Genomic DNA, 20,954 nt, shown 5'->3' with positions numbered 1-20,954 from the left:
ATCGATGGAACAGAAGTGACAGCCTAGAAATAACCCTTATATTTATAGGTCAAGAGATTTTTTTTTTAAACAAAGGTGCCAGAGTAATTTAGTGGTGAAAGAACAGTCTTTTCAATAAATGGTGCTTGAACAATTGGATATTCAAAGACAAAAATATGAACATTTTTAGACCCCTACTTCACATCATACTCAAAAATTAACTCAAAATAGATCACAGGACTAAATTTAAGAGTTAAAACTAGAAAAACCTTATGAAAAAACAAAGGAGAAAAATATTTTATCACCTTGGATTAGGCAAAGATTTCTTCTAACACCAAAAACACAATTGACAAAATGAAAAACTGACACATAAGATTTGATCAAAATAAAAATTTTCTGGCTTCAAAAAAATCCTATTAAAAAATGAAAAGACAAATCACAGGTTGGAAAAAATACTAACAAGTGATATATATGATAAAGTATCTAGACTACATAAAGGACTCCTACAACTCAACAATAAGGCAAGTACATAATTTTTTAAAGGGCAAAAATGTGAATAGACATTTCACCAAAGATATATGAGTGGTCAATAAGCACATGAAAAGATGTTAGTCATCGGGGAAATTCTAATTAAAACCACAATGAGATCCCACTTTATACCCACCAGAATGGCCATAATAAAAACAACAGAAAACATCAACTGTTGGCAAGAATATGGAGAAACTGGAACCTCATCTATGCTGGTAAGAACGTAAAATGGCACAGCCACTTTGGGAAACAGTTTGGCAATTTCTTAAAAAGTTAAACGTAAATTTCCCACATAACTAAGAATTCCACTCTCAGGTACCTACCCAAGAGAAATGAAATATGTCCACAAAAGACTTGTATGCAAATGTTCATAGCAGCACTATTCACTATTTATAATAGCCCCAAGTGGAAACAATTCAAATGTCCCTCAAATGGCAGAGGGACAGACATAACGGGGTGTGTCCACGTACTCTCTCCAGCGCAGCTGCGTGTACTGCAACACAACTCTGGTGCCAGGCACCTAGGGTTAGCATCACATGCCACAGGCTAAGAGGCCAGTCCTTCACAAGCCCCTCACTTCAGACATCAGCTGTCCTTCTGTACTTTGGAAGTCCCCAAGCCACCAGCATTTCTGATTAACTAACTACAAATTCTGGAGTTCCCATGACCCACTCAGGTTCGATAATTCACTGGGTTGACTCAAAGAATTCAGGAGAGCACCATACATATGATCAAAGTCTTACTGTAAAGGATACACATAAGATGAGGTCTGGGAGGGAACAGAGCTCCTGCAACTTCTCCTTGTGGAATCAGGGTGAATCACCATCCCAGTACACCAATGTCTTCACCAACCAGGAAGCTCCATTGAGTGTCAATGTCCACAGCTTTTATTAGGGTCTCATTATATAGGCATGATTAATTACATCATGGGCCATGTGATTAAACTCAATTTCCAACCCCCTTCCAGTACCCCGAAGGATGGAAGGCTGAAAGTCCCAATCCTCTAATCACGTGCTCATTCTTTCTAATGATCAGTCCTCATCTCATCCAAAAGTTATCAAAAGGCCACCAGAAGTTGTCTCATTAGCATAACAAAGACACTCTTAACACTCAGGAAATCCAAGAGCTTTTGAAGCTCTTGTGCTAAGAACTGAGAACAAACACCAAATACATTCTTGATTAAACCACATAGCATAGCTTGGCTATGCTATTCAGCATTAAAAAGAAATGAAATACAAGACATTCTGCAATGTGCATGAACTTCAAAAATAGTATACTAAGGGCAAGAGACAACATGTTGTATGATTCCATTTTTCGGAAATGTCCAGAAAAGGCAAATTCTGGAGACAGAAAGCACACTTGTGGTTACCTGGGGCTGGAGGGGAATGGGAAATGACTGTAAGTAGGTATAAGTGATCATTTGGGGATGATGAAATGTTCTAAAAATCAGGTTTTAGTGATGGGTTCACAACTCCATAAATTTCCTAAAAATCATTTAATTGTACAAGTTGATCGCAAACAATTTAATTATTTGTAAGATACGAAAACTGGAAACAACCCAAATGTCTATGAACAGATGAACAGATAAACAAACTGTCATACATCCACACAATGGAATACTATTCCGCAATAAAAAGAAATGAACTATTGATATATTGCATCACGGATAAATCTCAAAACAATTTTGTTGAAGAAAGCCAGATGCGATGGGATTAAAGTTTGATTGAACACTGCAGAAAAAAAGATCAGTGAACTTAAAGACACAGCAGGGGTCCCCCCGTCCCCCCACACCAGGCCACTGACTGGTACCAGTCCACGGCCTGTTAGGAACCAGGCCAAACAGCAGGAGGTGAACGGCGGGCCGGTGAGTGAGCGAAGCTTCACCTGCTGCTGACAGCACCGCCTGAACCATCCCCTCCACCCCCACCCCATCCGTGGAAAAACTATTTTCCATGAAACCGGTCCCTGGTGCCTAAAAGGTTGGGGACTGCTGAGACACAGCATAAAAACTATACAAAATGAAGCACACCTGAAAAACAAAAACAAAAACAAAAACAGACTGGGGAAAGAAAAAAAACAGTATCAGTTACCTGTGGGACAACATCAAGCAAATTACATATGTGTAACTGTAGTCTGAGAAAGGGGTTGAGGGGTAAATGGATGGAAAGTGAGACAGAAAAAATATTTGAGAAAATAGTGGTCACAATTTTCTCAAACTTGGTAAAATCTGTAAACCCAGAGGTCTAAGAAGCCAGTCAGGGTTCATATCCAAAATAAAAACAATTCCTACAAATCTTTTTTTTCAATTGACAGACAACCTAATGGGAAAACGAGCAAGAGACTTAAACAGGCATTTCACAAAAGAGAATATTCAACTATGAAAACGTAATAAATCTCACCAATAAACTGGAGTAACCTGGATAAGAGATATTCAATGGTTTCACTTATATAAAGTTCAATAAACAGGAAAAATATAGTTTCTGAGTGCTTGTTTAGGTGGTATACTGGAAAGAAAACAATGAAACAATTACTAATAAAGCCAGAAGAACGTTTATTTTGGGGGGAACACATGGAGGTAGTGATTGGGAAAGAGCACAAGGGGACTTAACCGAGTACATACTGGAATGTTTATTTTTGACCTGAGTTGTGAATACATGGGTGTTTGCTTTGCAATAAATCATTCTGCTGCTTTTTTATGTACTTTTCTATGCATGTTACAAATAAAACCATTTTAAAAAAATAAGCAGAACTCAAAGAGAAACTTATAACTTCAAATGAGTTTATAGGTATCTCTCCTTATCCTCCCATTATCCAATATTCAAACAGAGATATCTGTATTGGAAAATAAGGACTGACAATAAAAGTCAGGAAGGTAAAGAAACTAGAAAAGAACAATATAAACCCAAAGAAAACAGTAGCTAGAAAAAAAAATTTTTTAAAGCAGGAAATAACTAAAAAGAAAGCCAAAAAGTATATTTTGTAAATAAAACGAAAAACACGTTACGACCAAAAAGTTTACAAATATGCCATTCAACAGAAAAGTGAAAGAGAAGACAGAGTCACAGAAAATATAAACAGACTCAAGAAATTTAAAAACCTGAATCAGTCAACAATCATATGAAAAATTAAAAGGTTGGTAGACGATCCAGTTGGGAAGGAGGGAGGGAGAAATTTAAACACAGAAATGGCATAAATTAATTTTAGGATAGCAGCTATCTCTCAGAAGAAAGGCAGGGAAAAAAGATTGGGCCGGAGAACAAAAAGTATTTCAATCACTTTGCTGTACAGTAGAAACTAACACAACATTGTAAATCAACTATATTTCAATAAAATAAATATTTTTTAAAAGTATTTCAACAGTTCTTGTAATGTTTAGTACTTCAAAATTAAAAGATTAAAATTAAGTATGGTAAAATTTGCTAAATGTGTGTGAAATTTGCTAAATGTGTGTAAGACTGAAACCAAAGAAAGTTTCAAGATGCCTTATTTGTTAGACAAGCAAGAAAAGCTATTTACCAATGGTGAATACTTAAATTGTGTTTGGTTTTGCATCAGCTGAAAAAATGTGTCTAGAGAAAATCAACTTTAAGACTAAATCTTTCAGCAACAATAGTTGCTCAAAGAGTTGAAAACACTGGGAGCAATATTAATCATCAATTTAAAAACAAGACAAATGATTTCAAGTGTTTTTCCTTGACTCTTGATGAGTCAACAGATATTATTAATACTATTCAGTAGTTACTATTTATTGGAGGAGTGCCAAGTTTGAAGTTGAATACAGAATTAGCCTCTATGAACAGTCCGCATAGATCAACTACAGACAAAAATACCTTAAAAGAAGTTGAGCAAACATTAATTCAGTACAATCTGAAGTAATACCTGGTAAGATGTGTTACAACAGATGCTGGTAAAAATATATGTGGAACAGAATAAGGCTTAGTTGGACAAATTTACAAAGCTTGTGAAAATGTATGCTCTTCAAAGTCTATGGTTATTTTTCGTAATATTGATCAACAGGTACAGTGTGGAAAATATATTTGAATCTCATGTGTTAATAAATAAGTAGTATTGATGGTGTTATTTGCCCTTGTTGACTTAACCATCACCATCAGTTCTGTGAATTTTTGCCAGAAATAGAAGCTGAATATCCTGACTAACCCTGCTACACAGCAGTTCAATGGCTTAGCAGTGGTAAAGTTTTACTGCAATTATTTGAGCTCAGAGGTGAGACTGAAATTTGTCTGATCAAGAACCACCCTCAACCACTATGACTGAACTGAATAGCTTTGGAAATTAGCTTTAGCTGCAACTTGATAATGTTTCTTAATACCTAAATGACCTAAAATGGCAAGGCAAAACAGCGCTATATGCAAAACTTATTCTGTGACACAATCATTTTTATGACAACTAACATCAAGCTACTGTATATACTTTCCCATGCTATCAAAATCAAAACAATACATGAGATCTCCATTCCTACACAAATTTGCAGTGGATATACTTTCTGATCTCAGACTACAGTCTCACAGTTCCAGCAGCATTTTTTGGACATGAATGTAAGTGCAAAGGAAATATCCATTAAAAAATCCATTTGAACTTTGCAACTGAGAAGCTTCTACCCAACCTTCAATTGGAATTGATTAACCTGCAATGTAATGACAGTGCTAAAAGGTAAACATCAAGAGAAGAATTTAACAGAATTCTGTAAACGCCTTCCAAGTGATAGATACGCTCAATCAAAACTACGTACTCAAGGTCAACACCAAGAGTCACAAATGATAGAGTAGTATGTACCCTTGATATGATGTGATGAAAATGGCACTTTACCTCTGTAGTTTTTCTCTCAAAAACCCATAACCCTGGTCTAAATAATGAGGAAAACATCGAATTCCAGTAACAGAGCATACACATCCTACAATAAAACTGAGAAGTATTCTCAAAGCTATAAAGGTCATCAAAAACAAGAAAAGTCAGAAACTGTCACAGCCAAGAGGAGCCTAAGAAGATATGATAACTAAATGTAACATGCTATCTTGGTTGATCCTGGAACAGAAAAAGCACATTTGGCAAAAACTAGGAAAAATCTGAATAAATTATGGACTTTAGTTACTAATAATGTATCAATATTGGTTCATTCATTGTAACAATGTACCTTACTAAAGCAAGATGTTAGTAATAGGGGAAACGGTACAGGGGGTATACGGGAGTTCTCTACCATCTGCTCAATTTTTCTGTAAATTTTTAAAACTGTCTAAAACTAAAGCCTACTGATAAAAAATAAATCATATGCTGGTGGATGATAGTATTTAGCAGTAACTAGCTGTGTGAAAATATATTTTCTGATAAGATAAATATGTAAAATCTTTTTATACATCAGTATTAATAGAACATCTACAATCGATTTTGATAGGAAACACTAATTGTGAACCCCAATTTTGCAAACTGTTATTGCCTCAGAAAATAATTTCACTCTTCTCCCTAATAGACCTGTATTTTTTCAATTGTATTATTATATCTTGAATTTCATCAATAAAAAATTTGTACAAATTTGTTTGCTTGTTATGTAAGTACCTACATAATATCTTTGATTTTGCCTCTTGGGCCACAAAGCCGAAAATATTTACTATCTAGTTCTTTACAAAAAAAAGTTTGCCAATTTCTGGTGTGACTGAAACAAGACTCGCCATGACTGCTGTTGAAGCTGAGTGAACAATACATGGGGATTCAATATACTTTCTTTCTTCTTTGGGATATGTTTGAAATGTATCATGATAAATTTTAAAAATTATATCATTAAATACACTGAAATTTTTCCTTGAAAGATTTGCAAGCAAGTTCAAACAAGCCTCATGGAATGAATAGTTTCTACTTTATATAAACTGTACCAAAGCTCAGAAGAAAGTGGTGTGCTTTTCAACTGTGTCTGTTAGGGTGATCTCACTATGATATGAAAACCAACCAGAAGAGCCTATGTTAAAAATAAATTAAATTAAAGGTCATATGTCACTTATGCAAATAGATGGATAATTACTTAAAATGTAAGTAAGTCAAATTTGGTATTCTATTGAAAATATCATACTATAGCAAATAGCACTTACTTTAGATTTTACACTACCCTGAAATTTATTTTTTGTGTGTACTATAATAACAGCTTAAGCAAGAAAACCATCTCAAAAGATGATGAAGGAAACATTTCAAATACTTTAACATTACTCCTGATAAAAAATATTTGATAAGCTAAGAACAGATGGGCAGGCCAAATCCTTTACTGTCTTAACCAGAAAGCTTCAGCAAACATCAGATTTAATAGTTAACCATCAGAGCTCTACCCACTGAAGTTTAAAATAAAAAAGATAAGGATGAAAAATTTCTACTATTCAATGCTACACTGAAAGACTGAGCCAATTCTATTTTTCTTTCGTATGTTGAATATCTACATATTTTAAAAATTATTTTCTTATACATAAGTTTCTTCTGATCCTATTTTGGGGGAAAAAGTAATATGGCTTTACTGAAGAGCAATCTCTATACAAAGAGATATACTATTATTGTTATGGGAAGACCTAATAGTTCAAAATAATAAAAACAACCCACCCCCCCAAAAAAAGCCTACCAATTAAAGCAATGCAAGTCAAAATTTTAACTGTATTTTTTAACAGAATGAAAGGCTGATTCTAACTTTATAGAGAAAAATTTTTAAGAACCGCCAAAAAACTATTATAAAAGGAGAATAATGAGAGGAGACATGCCCTACCAGATACCAAAATAAATGAAAAACTACAGAAATTAAAACAATGATTTTAGTGTATAAACCAATAACAAATCAAAGTAATGGCAAACGGTCAAAAGAGAAATTCATGTGTATACATGAATACACATGAATGATATACAGGACCTTTCATTTACTTCATGGGGAAAACATGGGCTTTTCCACAAATGGTACTGGGGAAACTGGCTACCCATTTGGGAAAAACAAATCCTACTTCATAATAAAAATAATAAATTCCTAGTGCCTTAGAAATAGAACCCCCCCAAAAAAATAAAAATATAAAAAGTTAAAGAAAGTATAAGAGAATATTTTTATAATCTTGGGGATTATAAACTCCTCATCTTAGGGATGGGGAAGGTGTTGCCAGCAAAAATTAAAATATACAATCTACAGATTTGACTACATCTAAATTTAAAAATTCAATAAACAACAGACAATAGTCCAAGAGAATATATTTCCAACATATATAACAAAGGATTAATATCCATAATGTATTAACATGCTAACAAACCAATTTTTAAAAAGCAAAACAACACATTAGAAAATGGGATAAGCAGTGGAGAAGGAATACAAATTACTAATAAGCATACGAAATATGCTGAACCTCATAAAAAAATGCAACTTAACACAATAACATCTTATTTCTCAAGGATGCAACTAATAAAAATTTAAAATAATTACAATATGCAGCATTTGCTAAAAATTTAGTGAAATAAAACATCTATTGGACAATTAGAGTGTAATATAAACTTGTAAAAAACCTTTCTTTACAAGGCAACTTGGCAATATCAAACAAAATGCCCAATGTGCACACCATATGTCCTAGCAATTCCAATGCTAGGAATCTATTCTAAAGAAATATTCACACATGTACAAAAGATGGACCTACAAGCAAGGTTAACTCCATGTGAAGGACAGAAAATGTACAAGACAGGTCTGGAACACTCTGTTATGTATCAAGACGGCAAGCTAGCTATCGAAGACTAACTAAGGCTCTGTCAAAAGGACTCAGAGCCAACCTGAACATGATCACTGCCAAAGGTGTCACAATTTGAGTATGAATAAGATAAAGGACTGAAACACATCAAATAGGTTTTAAGTCCATGAGTTTAAACTGATACTTCTCCCAAATTGGTCACCTTTGAGGATAAAAGTAAACTAATCCCTTATTTTGAAAACTGGTAAATACAGGGAAAGAATAAAGTATTTATCCTGTCCTTCCTCTGTGACCTGTACTACTGGGTAACCAAGTAAATTCCTTACTTCACAGTCAAATAAAAGGCTGAATTAGGAATCCCAAGAATGTCTTACATTATAGGTAATAAGAGAATTTTCAAAAATTTTAATGTAGAATTTTTCCCCCTCTTCAAGATAAGCTGATTATTGTTCCTATTATGTAAATCATGAGAAAGAGTAGGTGGAGAACAATGGCATATTGGTAATCAATCCAATTCTTTATAAAGGAATTAAAAAAGAGAAAGTTGCAAGTAATACTTGCTTTTATACAACAATTAAGTATTACATGTCATTTCTATATAACACACTATTTAGGAAGATTAAACAAGTGTAATGAATCAGATCTTATTAAAAAATAACTGCACTGTCATTATGTGAATGAGATATAGGACTTTCAGCATGCAAAATCAATTCTTAAAAATAAGCACTTATAAAAAGGGGAAATAAACTTATAAAAGTTAGTATGCTTACCTGAACCACCCAGGGACTGTTGGCAAAGGCCATAATATCTCTTTCCTCCCAGAAAAAAGCAGAATCTGACCTTTTTATCATTTCAAACTTACTAAGAAGCTTCATAGCATAAACTTTCTGTGATGCCTTATGACGAACCTGTTGATTTTTTAAAACACAAGAATTAATTCTTTAATTTTATGAGAAAATGGTGAACAACAGATCATACTATAATGCTGTTCTTAAAAGACTTTAGTTACAAACACAAAATGATCCTTAGCTAACTAATAAAAAGTAAAAACATAACATTTTTAATGAAAGAGAGGAGAAAATTCCCCACAGCCTAAATATTTCATGAAATATACAATACCTTTAAATGCTAGATTCAATATATAACTACCTCATTTCATCTAAATAAAACTGAATTCATGAAGCTTCATTCCCTGTTAATTAAGCTAACCAATTTTAAGAATAAGATGTTGTTAAATGAGAAACTTGTAAGATATGTACATGTATCCATCACGATCTGACCATAAGAACCTAGTAAATTTAGATATCAAGGGTTATTTGTGATTTTGTTAAGTCATCCTTATTTCTTCCTAGGTATCCTATTTAAAAGCTTATTTTTTTTTAAGGGAAAAACTACCAATAATATGGTTATTTGATCAATTCTTATCTTCTTCATTAGACTGCTAATTCCGTAAGGGCAAGGACAGTGTCCATTTTTGACCATCATTTAAATCCTAGAATATAACATAGCAAACTCTACCACAGAGCCAATAAATATTTAATGAATGATTATAAAAGTTAACATCTACTGGATAATTAATAATAAATAATAACTGCTAACATTTATACTTGGATATCTAGTAGGATGACCAAAACTGAACTCCAAATCTTCACCCCTGAGTTTATTTCTCCTATAGTCTTCCCTATTTTAGTAAATGGCATCTTCATTCTTCTAACTGCTCTGGCTATAAACCTCTGGCTCCTCTTTTTCTCATATAGCTCATAAAAACTCATCAGCAAATCACGTCAGTCCTACCTTCAAACAGTTTCAGAACCCAACCATTTCTAACTACCTCCACTGATACCACCCTGGTCCGACATTTTTTACAGGCATACGTTGTTTTATTGCACTTTGACTTACTGTACTTTGTAAATATTACATTTTTTACAAATTGAAGGTTTGTGGCAACACTGTGTCGAGCAAGTCTGTTGGTGCCATTTTTCCAATAGCATTTGCTTACTTCATGTCTCTGTCTCACATTTTGGTAATTCTCACAATACTTCAGACTTTTTCATTGTCATTATTATATTTGTTATGGTGATCTGTGATCAGTAACTGTTCTGGGGTGCCCCAAACCATGCTCATATAAGACAGCAAACTTAATCAATAAATGTTTTATGCGCTCTGACTGCTCCATTGACCTGCTGTTCCCCTGTCTCTTTCCCTCATCTTGGGCCTCCTTATTCTCTGAGACACAACAATATCGAAATTAGGCCAATTAATGATCCTGCAATGGCCTGTAGGTGTTCAGATGAAAGGAAGAGTCCCACATCTCTCAATTTAAAGCAAAAGCTAGAAATGATTAGACTTAGTAAGAAAGGCATGATGAAAGCCAAGAGAAGTTGAAAGCTAGGCCTCTTGCGCCAGTTAGCCAAGTTGTGAATGCAAAGAAAAAGTTCTTGAAGGAAATTAAAAGTGCTACCCCAGTGAACACACAAATGATAAGAATGCAAAACAGCCTTATTGCTGATATGGAGAAAGTTTAGGTGGTCTGAATAGAAGATCAAACCAGCCACAACATTCCCATAAGCCAAAGTGTAATCCAGAGCAAGGCTCTAACTCTCTTCAATTCTATGAAGGCTGAGAAAGGTGAGGAAGCTGCAGAAGAGAAGTCTGAAGCTAGCAGAAGTTGGTTGCCAGTGAACTTTCCCCATAATGTCAAAGAGCAAGGTGAATCAGCAAGCGCTAATGTAGGAGATGCAGCAAGTTATCCAAAAGATCTAGCTGAGATAATTAATGAAGGTGGCTACGCTAACCAAGAGATCTTCCCTGTACATGAAATAGCCTTATACTGGAAGAAGAAGCCATCTAGGACTTTCATAGTTAGAAAGGAGAAGTCAATATCTGTCTTCAAAGCTTCAAAGTACAGGCTGACTCTCATGTTAGGAGCTAATGCAGCTGGTGGCTTTTAAGTTGAAGCCAATGTTCCTTTACCATTCCGAAAATCCTAGGGCCTGTAAGAATTATGCCAATCTACTGTCTATGCCTTATAAATGGAACAATGAAGTCTAGATGACAGCACATCTGTTAACAACATAGTTTACTAAATATTTTAAGCCCACTGGTGAGACCTATGCTCAGAATAAAGATTCCTTTCAAATTATTATTTCTCATTAACAATGCACCTGGTCACCCAAGAGCTCTGATGGAGATGTACGATGATATTAATGTTGTTTTCATGCTTGCTAACACAACATCCATTCTGCTGCCCATGGACCAAAGAGTCATTTCGACTTTCAAGACTTATTATTTAAGAAATACATTTTGTAAGGCTATAGCTGCCATAGACAGCAATTCCCCTGATGGATCTGGGCATAGTCAACTAAAAACTTTCTGGAAAGCATTCACTACTCTAGATGCCAGAAGGACATTCGTTACTCAAGGGAAGAGGTCAAAATACCAACATTAACGGAGTTTGGAAGAAGTTGATTCCAACCCTCATGGACGATTTTGAGGGGTTCAAGACTACAGTGAAGGAAGTTACTGCAGATGTGGGGGAAACAGACTCATTGTTCTCTACCCCACAACTCGATTTGTTTTCTTCTGAGAAGACATCATAACTTGCAATTTTTTGATGCTGTTTCATTGTACTGTCTGAGTCCCATATTAGAATGTAAGCTCAACAAAGGTAGGGATTATCCAAAGAGGAAATAGCAAAGGTATACCAGAGAGCAACTGCAATGGGGTTGATAACAAAACAGAGTCACCAGATGTTAAACAGCATGGCAGGCACATTCGATTTCCAGCCAAAAAAAAGAGTGGAGAAACCTTGATGATTTCCTGGACATCAAGGTGAGACATCTTAGGAGAAAGAATCATGCTCTAAAGCAAGGCCTACTCTAGCACTACCTAACAAAGCCTTATAATACCAAACCCTAAAAGATCAAAAGGGGAGTAGAGTCTGGAGTCCTTAAAAGGACTTGGGAAACAACTTGGTCTTTAAACACATCTACATTTACAAAGTAAAAAACTAAGGCTCCAAAAGTTAAGGGTTATCAGCAAGTAACTGGACAGCTTATTAAAATGAAAATCAACACTTGTCAAAGAAAAATAACAAAATTCAGTCTCTATCACATATCAAAAAGGACCTGTACATAATTTAAAAATTACCTGACAGGCAAAGAGGAAAATGTGACTCATCATCAAGAAAAAAGCAGTCAATAGCAAACATCCCCAAAAGATGTTGGATTTAGCTAACAAATACTTTAAATATTTCTTATAAATATGTCCAAAGACCTAAAAGACAGTATGTTAAAGAAAAAAAGGAAAAAATAGTCTCAATGAATGAACAGAAGTAAATACCAACAGAGAAATGGAAACTAAAAAAAGAACCAATTGGAAATTCTATAACTGAAAAATAACTAAAATGGAAAATTCTTTGGAAGGGCTTAACAGAGAATAGAGATAGAAGGACATTCAGTGAACCTGAACACAAATCAATCTAGAGAATAAAGAGAAAGATGAATAAATGAAAATGAATAGAGACTTAAGGGCCTACAAGACAATTTTAAACAGTCTGAAATATGTGTAAATATAAACGGACTAAACACACAATTCACAGGCAGAGATTATGAGAATTAAAAAGCAAAACCTAACCTCATATATTTTAAATATAAGATCAAACAGGTTAAAAAAAAAAAGATAGGAAAAGATACACCATGCAAACAGCAAGGATAAGAAAGTAGACAGAGCAATATTAATAACAAAGTAGACTTCAAGGCAAAGAGAAAAAAAGGATAATTCAGATAAAAGGAGTAATAATTCATCAGGAAGGCATTAAAAATTTTAAATATGTTTGTATCTAATAAATAAGCTTAAAAACTCATGAAGCAAAAATTGACAGAACTAAAGACAGAAACAGGCAAATCCTAATTTCAGCTGGAAATTTTAACATCCCTTCTCAGTACTTTATATAACAAATAAATAAAACATCCATATGGATAGAAAGAAAATACAGCCCAGGATGAAAACTGCCTAATCAAATTATAATTAGAAAGGTTATTATATCAATGGTTTATATCACTTATTATTTTGAAATACTTTGAAATTTAAAGTATTTTAAAATATTTTGAAATTTAAAGTGTTTTGATATACTGTAACTTTACATGAAAAGATTCCTATATGCCAAGGGCCAAATAAGTTATGATGAGGGTCACAGATTATATCCATCTTCTATATTAAATTACTAAACTGGAAAAACAATTCCTTTGATTTGTATGGTGTTATGCCATTTATAGAATGCTGAAGATAAATATATGGGAAAGCAATACGAAAACATGGGTGGGAGGGTGGGGGATTAGAGGATGAAGGACCCTAGTCTTAAAAGTAGAAATCCCTTCCACAGTAGATAGACCAGATTCTTACTTAGCAAATTATCTCAAAGCAAATGCTCAGTCCAGCAATGCTTTTAATAAAATGTTGTGGGTTTTTTTTTAAAGTTTAAAACATTACTAAAAAGAAACAGCTAAGGTACTCTCGCTTCTGTATTTATGCCATTCTTCAAATGTTCACTTATTCTAAGAATAAATCAGATTTGAATGTTATCTTAACTTCATTAGAAAAAGCAATCATATAACAGTAAGAGCCAATTAATTTATACCATAATATTATTTATGTTTGACTCAGACCATGACAAGAGTTTTAAGAATTCTGCTATAAAGAACAGCTATGAACAGAAACTAAAAGATATTTGTCAGCTAGTAGGAAATAGTTAAACATTTATTTATGTTTAATCTTTTATATATGAATTAACTAAACAAAAACAAACCTAGAGAAAAGAGCCGTTCATTCAAATAAACAACAACACAGGCATAAGATGATTTTCTGAACATGAGAAAAATGCCTGTTCTTGGTGCTTTATTCTTGGTGATTCTTTATGCAAAACGGTTTCCCTTTCTGTGTTTCCAAAATGCTTACAATAATCTAATATCAAAATTAGTTGTGTACATGTCTGCTTCATAAGCTCCTTTAAGAACAGAATACAATACAAACTTTCATTTGTGAGGCTGCCTAGTGGTTGGCACAATGCTGAATTATCCAATTTAACAAATTCAGCAAAATTATAGCTATGAGATCTATAAAACTTTTAATAAATAAAGACAATTTTGGTTAGATGTTCTAGTTAATGAGGCCTGAATTTCATTTAAACTACTGTAATAGAACACTTTACAGGCTCATAACACAAGAGTCAGGAACCACCAGCTTGTAGTCTTTGACTTTATCTACAGAACAAACATTGAGGCAATAGTTGTATTCATGCCAAACGTCTGCCTCATACCTTAAAATACATTAGTACTAGTATTACAAAGTACTACAGTAAAGCACTGTTATTTCAGGAAAGCTGGTTTCCACTGACCTTCCTTGTGAGGATATCTCCTTCTGAATGATTCTATTATAATCTTCCTCAGCATCTCTGTACGTTCCCCTTTGTTCTCTAGCTCTTTCTCCTTTATTCAATATGGATGGATAAATAGATATAGTAGCGATTCATTACAACAATGCAGAGAGTACTGCTTAAAAGCATGGATGTAGATGTCAACAAACCTGGGCAAAAGTCCTAACTATTTATGAATTATGTGGCCAATTCACTTAATCTCTCTAAATTTCAGTGAATTCATCTACTTAAGAATCTCACAGAATTGTTGAAAAGATAAAACAAGATAATGAATATAAATACTTAGCACACAGAATATAGTCAATGAAAATGTTAGCTAATTCCACCATAGACAAATGGAACTCAGTTCATTCTGTTATGAAACTTTACATGTGTCTCCCCTATGTCACTAGTCCATGATTACCTAAAGGACAAAAACATTGCTTCTCTTCCAATGTCTCTATCTGTTAGAGAAAAAATTGCTATATTCCTAGTTTCTAATTTTAAAAGTGGATGAATGCAAAAGTACCAGCTAATTGACTATATGTATGTGGAAAAAAAAAAAAGATAATAAGGGTCAAAACAGTTAACAGTTTTATCTCAGCTGATGGAATTCTGAGGGATTTTTATTTTCTTAGATTTGTTTGTGTTTTTTATAGCTAATATGTACTTCTTTAAAAAAAATTTTTTTTAAAGTAGATGAAACATTCCTAAGTGTAGCTAGAGACATGTTTGAAAAAGTCCTAAAATGGACCTAGATCTCCTAGAACACTTGTGGACAAAAACTTTTGAAAATCATTCTAACCAAAATGCCCCATTTCAGGCTTTAAATTTTATTTATTTATTTATTTTTAATTTTTACTTTTTTTTTTTTTAAATTTTATTTATTTATTTATTTATTTATGGCTGTGTTGGGTCTTTGTTTCTGTGCGAGGGCTTTCTCTAGTTGCGGCGAGCGGGGGCCACTCTTCATCGCGGTGCGCGGGCCTCTCACTGTCGCGGCCTCTCTTGTTGCGGAGCACAGGCTCTAGACGCGCAGGCTCAGTAGTTGTGGCACACAGGCCTAGTTGCTCCGTGGCATGTGGGATCCTCCCAGACCAGGGCTCGAACCCGTGTCCCCTGCATTGGCAGGCAGATTCTCAACCACTGCGCCACCAGGGAAGCCCTAAAATTTATTTTTGATATCAAAAATGACAATAGATTATTTTTACAAAAAGAACCAATGCATCTATTTGACAGATCTGGAGCAGTTATTGTGTGCTGCTGGGGTTTCCACTAAAGACACAAGAAAAGCATGTCCTCCTGCTTTCTGCCAGGTCTGGTTGTGGCAGCTAAGATTGAACGGGGGAATACAGGAATTACCAAAACATGGAGGAAGGGAGATAATTTTTACAAATCAGAAATAACCCTGTAACCAGCAAGGAGACTGTTTTACTCCAAAGAGGACTAAAAAAACCTGAGTTTACATGACAAGTGTTAGAGAATCATTTCCCATACACTCTTTCCTTCTGGTTGGTTCCACTTTAAAACCTTAGTTTAAAACCATTTAAATTAAGAGCAAGCCAGCAGGAGATTTTAAAAAAAAACAAAGAACAAGATCCTCATCTCATATCAGCCTTGAGTTCTATCACTGAGAATCTGTATCCCCTTAGCATTCTGGATCCCCAGGGAGCACCTGAGCCCAGAGAACAGGACTAATCACAGTCAATTCACATCAATGAAAACTTTCTACATTTCAGGTTCTGTGTTGTACAGGACATAAAAAGACAAGAAAAATCCAATCACAGATATGATCTAGCTGCACAAACACGTCCTTTACCAATGTTCAAGACTGAATTAACAAATGGCTCCATGGTGAGGGTTCCCCCCTTTCTCCCTGTTGCTCTACAGACATTCCTACTAAACTGTGTACTTGACTAAAGAAGATCATCTTCCCAGATATAGGTGAACTATTTTCAGACACACAGCTATGAGCTCCTGATGGGAATGCCAAAAGTACTGAAAAGACACAGTTCCTGCCCTCAAAAAATTTACAATATAAAAAGATTCAAAGAAGTATACATATAAACTACAGCACAAGGCATAATATGAGAAATTAAATAAAGCAATCATAATTAAAAGATGCAGACGAGAGAGGGCACACTCAAAGGGTAGGAAGGAAAGCAAAAGGAATCAGGAAACTTCTCTTTTAAAATAAGTACTGAGAGTGAGTGAAACAACATTTTTGGAGGAACAGACAAGTAAACAAGAGCATGCGCTGAAATAAGTAGCCTGCTCAGAAAGGATAGCATGATGGAAAATAAGGGTTAAAAAGATTAATTGGTGATATCTTAAATAAGAGGGCCTAGAAGGCCGGGATGAAGACTTCATGCTTCATTTAGTAGGCAAGGGAGCCATAAAATGCAAAGGAGAGATACAATGACTGTATTTCAGAAGGGTCAATTTGGCAGCAGTCTGTATTAGATAGATCTATACTTCCCATCTTCATGTATCTCATTGTAGAGAAGTGGGGAAATAAAGAAAACAAAATGAAACAAAGCATGTATGTTAGAAAAGCCCCATAGTTGATTCTATTATACCCTTATTGGCGTAGGAGTGGTATGTGAAAATACAAGGCTATGAAGTATGGGGAAAGAAGTTTGCCAAATAGTAATGTGGGTTCAGCTGAGCTTGGAGAGCATGAATCTGCAGAAGATTTAATAAATCCAGTCTTGGTATTTTCTCCATCAGCACTCCCAATCCAAAACCAATAGTACAATGGTGAAACTGTTAGCAGAAGTAGAAAACAAAGCAGGACACAAAGTAGGCCCTCATACCTGACTGGGAATGAAAGGGTATCTTGGAGAAAGGCGGTGGCAGTGAATACCCCCCAAAAAGTGGAGAGACTAGAGAAATATTATGAGCAGGACTTACTGAAAAATTAAATATAAGAAATGAGGGGAAGAGAAATCAATAATGACTCCCAATTTTTTGGCTTGAGCATCAACTGGGTTGATGCTAGAGTCATTTATTTATTAAGATGGGAAAATAAGAGAAGGAACAGATTTGTGGAGGAAGAGCAAAGTTAGAGAGGGAATCAAGCATTCTAATTTCACATGTTTTAGATGTCTGTGATACATCTTAATGGAGTTGTCAAATAAGCTACCATGAATATGAGTTTGGAAAGCAAAGTAAAAGTTCTGAGCAGTAACTATAAATTTGAGCCTTGACATCACATGGATCGTATTTGAAGTTAGAGGACTGCATGAACTTGCCTTGGGAGAAAATGCAGATCAAAAAAAATAAGAGCCTAGCCTTTGGGAACTACAATACTTACAAGTCAGGTGGAGAATGAACCACTAAGGAAACTGAGAAGGAAGAGCCAGTAATGTAGAAAAAATGGTGTTTCAAGAAAGGAGAACTGAATACTTGTAAGAGGTTAAGATGATAGTGAAACACCATGTAGCCAATAAAATTACATACAAAGTCTATATTGGCAAAGAAAACTGGTTATGGCCATAGAGCAAAGAGAATGGACTCTGGAGTCCTCTGCCTAAGTTCAAATCTCAGTTCAACCATTTAGCAGCTGTGTGAACTCTCGCAAGTCATTTATCTTATCTACCTGAATTTCCCCATCTGTAAAATGGGAATAACAGTAGTTATACCATCTAGAAAGACTGTTGTAAAGACTGGTTACTATATACCAATTGCTTAGCAGCCTGCCTGGCATGTTGTAACTGTTATACAAGCGTGTGTTACTATTTACTGTTGCATAAAAAAACACAGGTTGTAAAACCATGTACATAATATGGTCCCTTAATATACATATATTACACATATCTTTAGAAACAGAAAAGTTGGAAAGCTATACATCAAAGTAATAAAAGTAGTTATCTCTCAGTAGTGGGACTGCAGGTGATTTTAAAAAGTATAATGTTGGCTTATTTTATTATTCTACTATGAACATATTTGATGTATAAATAAAATAATTTTTAATTTCAAGGGAGAATAATTAGCATTGATGCAATTTTTATAACTCAATACAGAAAGGTTTCAACTTTCCTAGAATGAAAATAATTAGAATAAAATATAAATATCCACTGAAAATAATTTGACACTAGTTTTGCAACAGTCCCCAAATATTTCTAATCATCAAAGCACTAAAAGATTACCAACAGGCTGGTTACCTTTATGTTTGAAAATGGGAATCGAGAGAAGACATGATAGAGATTTTCATATTTTACCTAATTCTAAGTAACTTAGACCTTTGAGAATGAGAATACATTCATATACTAATCTGTGTAGCTTTAAATAAAACCACCAAGAAAAAATTTAATGTCACATTTTCTTAAGGAGAATGAGTAGACAATATCGCAAAACCAATTAAAGGTTTCCAAACTCCAAAATAATAAGATATAACTTCAAAATAAAAATATTTCCACTGCTACCATGAAAACTTGTTTTTATACATCTCCCCCGAGTAAAGAATCATATATAAGTAATTCCTAACATACACGCATTACATTTAAGAAGATTAATTTATAACTCTACTTTTAGAACCCAGACCACAATTTCTTTCTGAAACTATAACAGTTTCAAAACAAAAGCTCCATGAATGTAAAGGTGCCTTGTCTGAGTAGTTTACCTGTTTAATGTGTTGACGATAGTTATATGTTTATGATGATACTTGACATTTAATAAACATTTGCTAATCAACTAACCAAAGGAATATCTGAAGAACAATGTATATTCTACTAATAGAGAGGAAGACTGTATTTTTACCTTAAGAAGACATTTGCAAGGCTAGAATTTATAACTTTCTTTTTCGAAGAAAAGAGAATTAGTGTCCAAGAAAAGTTAATAAACATAAACAAAAAAAGTAAGCATGCATACCATGGTCAAAAGGTTATCTCACTGAAAAGTTCATCCTAACATACATACATACATACATACTGTAGTGGGGTGAATCATGTGTCCCCCTCACCCACAATTCACATTTTGAAGCTCTAACCTCTAGTACCTCAGAATGTGACTGTATTTGGAGACAGAGCCTTTAAAGACATGATTAAGTTAAAAAGAGGCAGTTAGGGATGGTGCTAATCCAACCTGACTGGAGTCCTTACGAGAAGAGGTGATGAAGGACATACAGAGCGACACACCAGGGATGTGCATGCACAGAGGAAAGACCATGTGAGGACACAGTGAGAAGGTGGCCATCTGCAAGCCATGGAGAGAGACCTTGGAAGAAACTAAACATGCTAACACTTTGATCTTGAACTTCTAGCCTCCAGAACTGTAAGGAAATAAATTTCTGTTGTTTAAGCACAGTCTGTGGTATTTTGCTATGGCAGCCCTAGCAAATTAACATACATAAATATATATGAAAGTAAGAACAAAACTTCTGATTATTTATTCCAAATTAAAACTCATTTAATGCCATAAATCCACAGAAACTGACAATAGTGACAACAGCTAGTATTTACTTGATACCTGCAATGTGCCACGTCCATGATAAGTACCACATATGTATAACATAATTTAGTCCTCACAAAACCTCTTATAAAAGTTCTATTATTAGTGCCACTCCAAGATAAAGAAATGAAACCTTTGATGACAGGACATCTGCATACCACAGAACAGAAACAAAAGTAGATGGCTTTGACTGTTTTTCCACAGTACCAGAGTACTTTTTGCAAAAATATCTATTAAAAGTTGAACATTACTACCTTAACTATAAAAACATGTTTTGTTAAGCCAATATGTGAAATTAGTAAATGAGTCTTTAGAAGGACCTTAACTGCTTTTCCAGCAGGCTCCAATTTTAGCCTACAATTTATTACCTATTCACTATGTGTCAGATACTATTCTAGATATTTTCCATATATTAGCTCATTTCACACTCATAGCAACCTATGAATAATGAACTATTATTATCTTCACTTTACAAATGAGGACACTAAGTCAACAAAGAAGTTAGGTAGTTGAGAGGTCTAGCTCCAGAGTACATGCTCTTTTTTTTTTTAAAGCCAGTTTCACATTTATTTATAAATTCATTTCAAAATCCTTGATTCACCTTTTTTTTTTTTGGCCACACCTCACAGCATGTGGGATGTTAGCTCCCCGACCAGGGATGGAACCTGCACCCCTGCAGTGGAGGCGCAGAGTCTTAATCACTGGACCACCATGGAAGTCACCAGAGTACATGCTCTTAATCAATATACTATACTGACTCGTACTATGTTCCATCAAAATGAGATGTGATAAAATATTCCAAAAGAGTAGAATCCAAAAACAAGAGGGATATTAGATAAAACCATCCATTGTTGTGGACCTTTCATGATATAAAAACA

At 34.4% G+C, this 20,954-nt stretch overlaps 1 protein-coding gene across 1 annotated transcript in view; it reads right to left on the bottom strand.

Annotated features, from left to right (window-relative positions):
• Positions 1-20,954, bottom strand: part of ROCK2 (Rho associated coiled-coil containing protein kinase 2) — a 143,352-nt gene that overhangs the window by 61,453 nt on the left and 60,945 nt on the right. Inside the window, exon 4 of the mRNA XM_059942209.1 lies at positions 8,984-9,121. Coding sequence (XP_059798192.1) covers positions 8,984-9,121 — 138 coding nt within the window. The remainder of the gene's footprint in view (positions 1-8,983; positions 9,122-20,954) is intronic.

Source organism: Balaenoptera ricei, chromosome 13 (assembly GCF_028023285.1).
Source record: "Balaenoptera ricei isolate mBalRic1 chromosome 13, mBalRic1.hap2, whole genome shotgun sequence".
Lineage (NCBI taxonomy): Eukaryota > Metazoa > Chordata > Mammalia > Artiodactyla > Balaenopteridae > Balaenoptera > Balaenoptera ricei.
The sequence above is the reverse complement of the archived record's forward strand: the minus strand, read 5'-3'. Positions and strand labels throughout refer to the sequence as shown.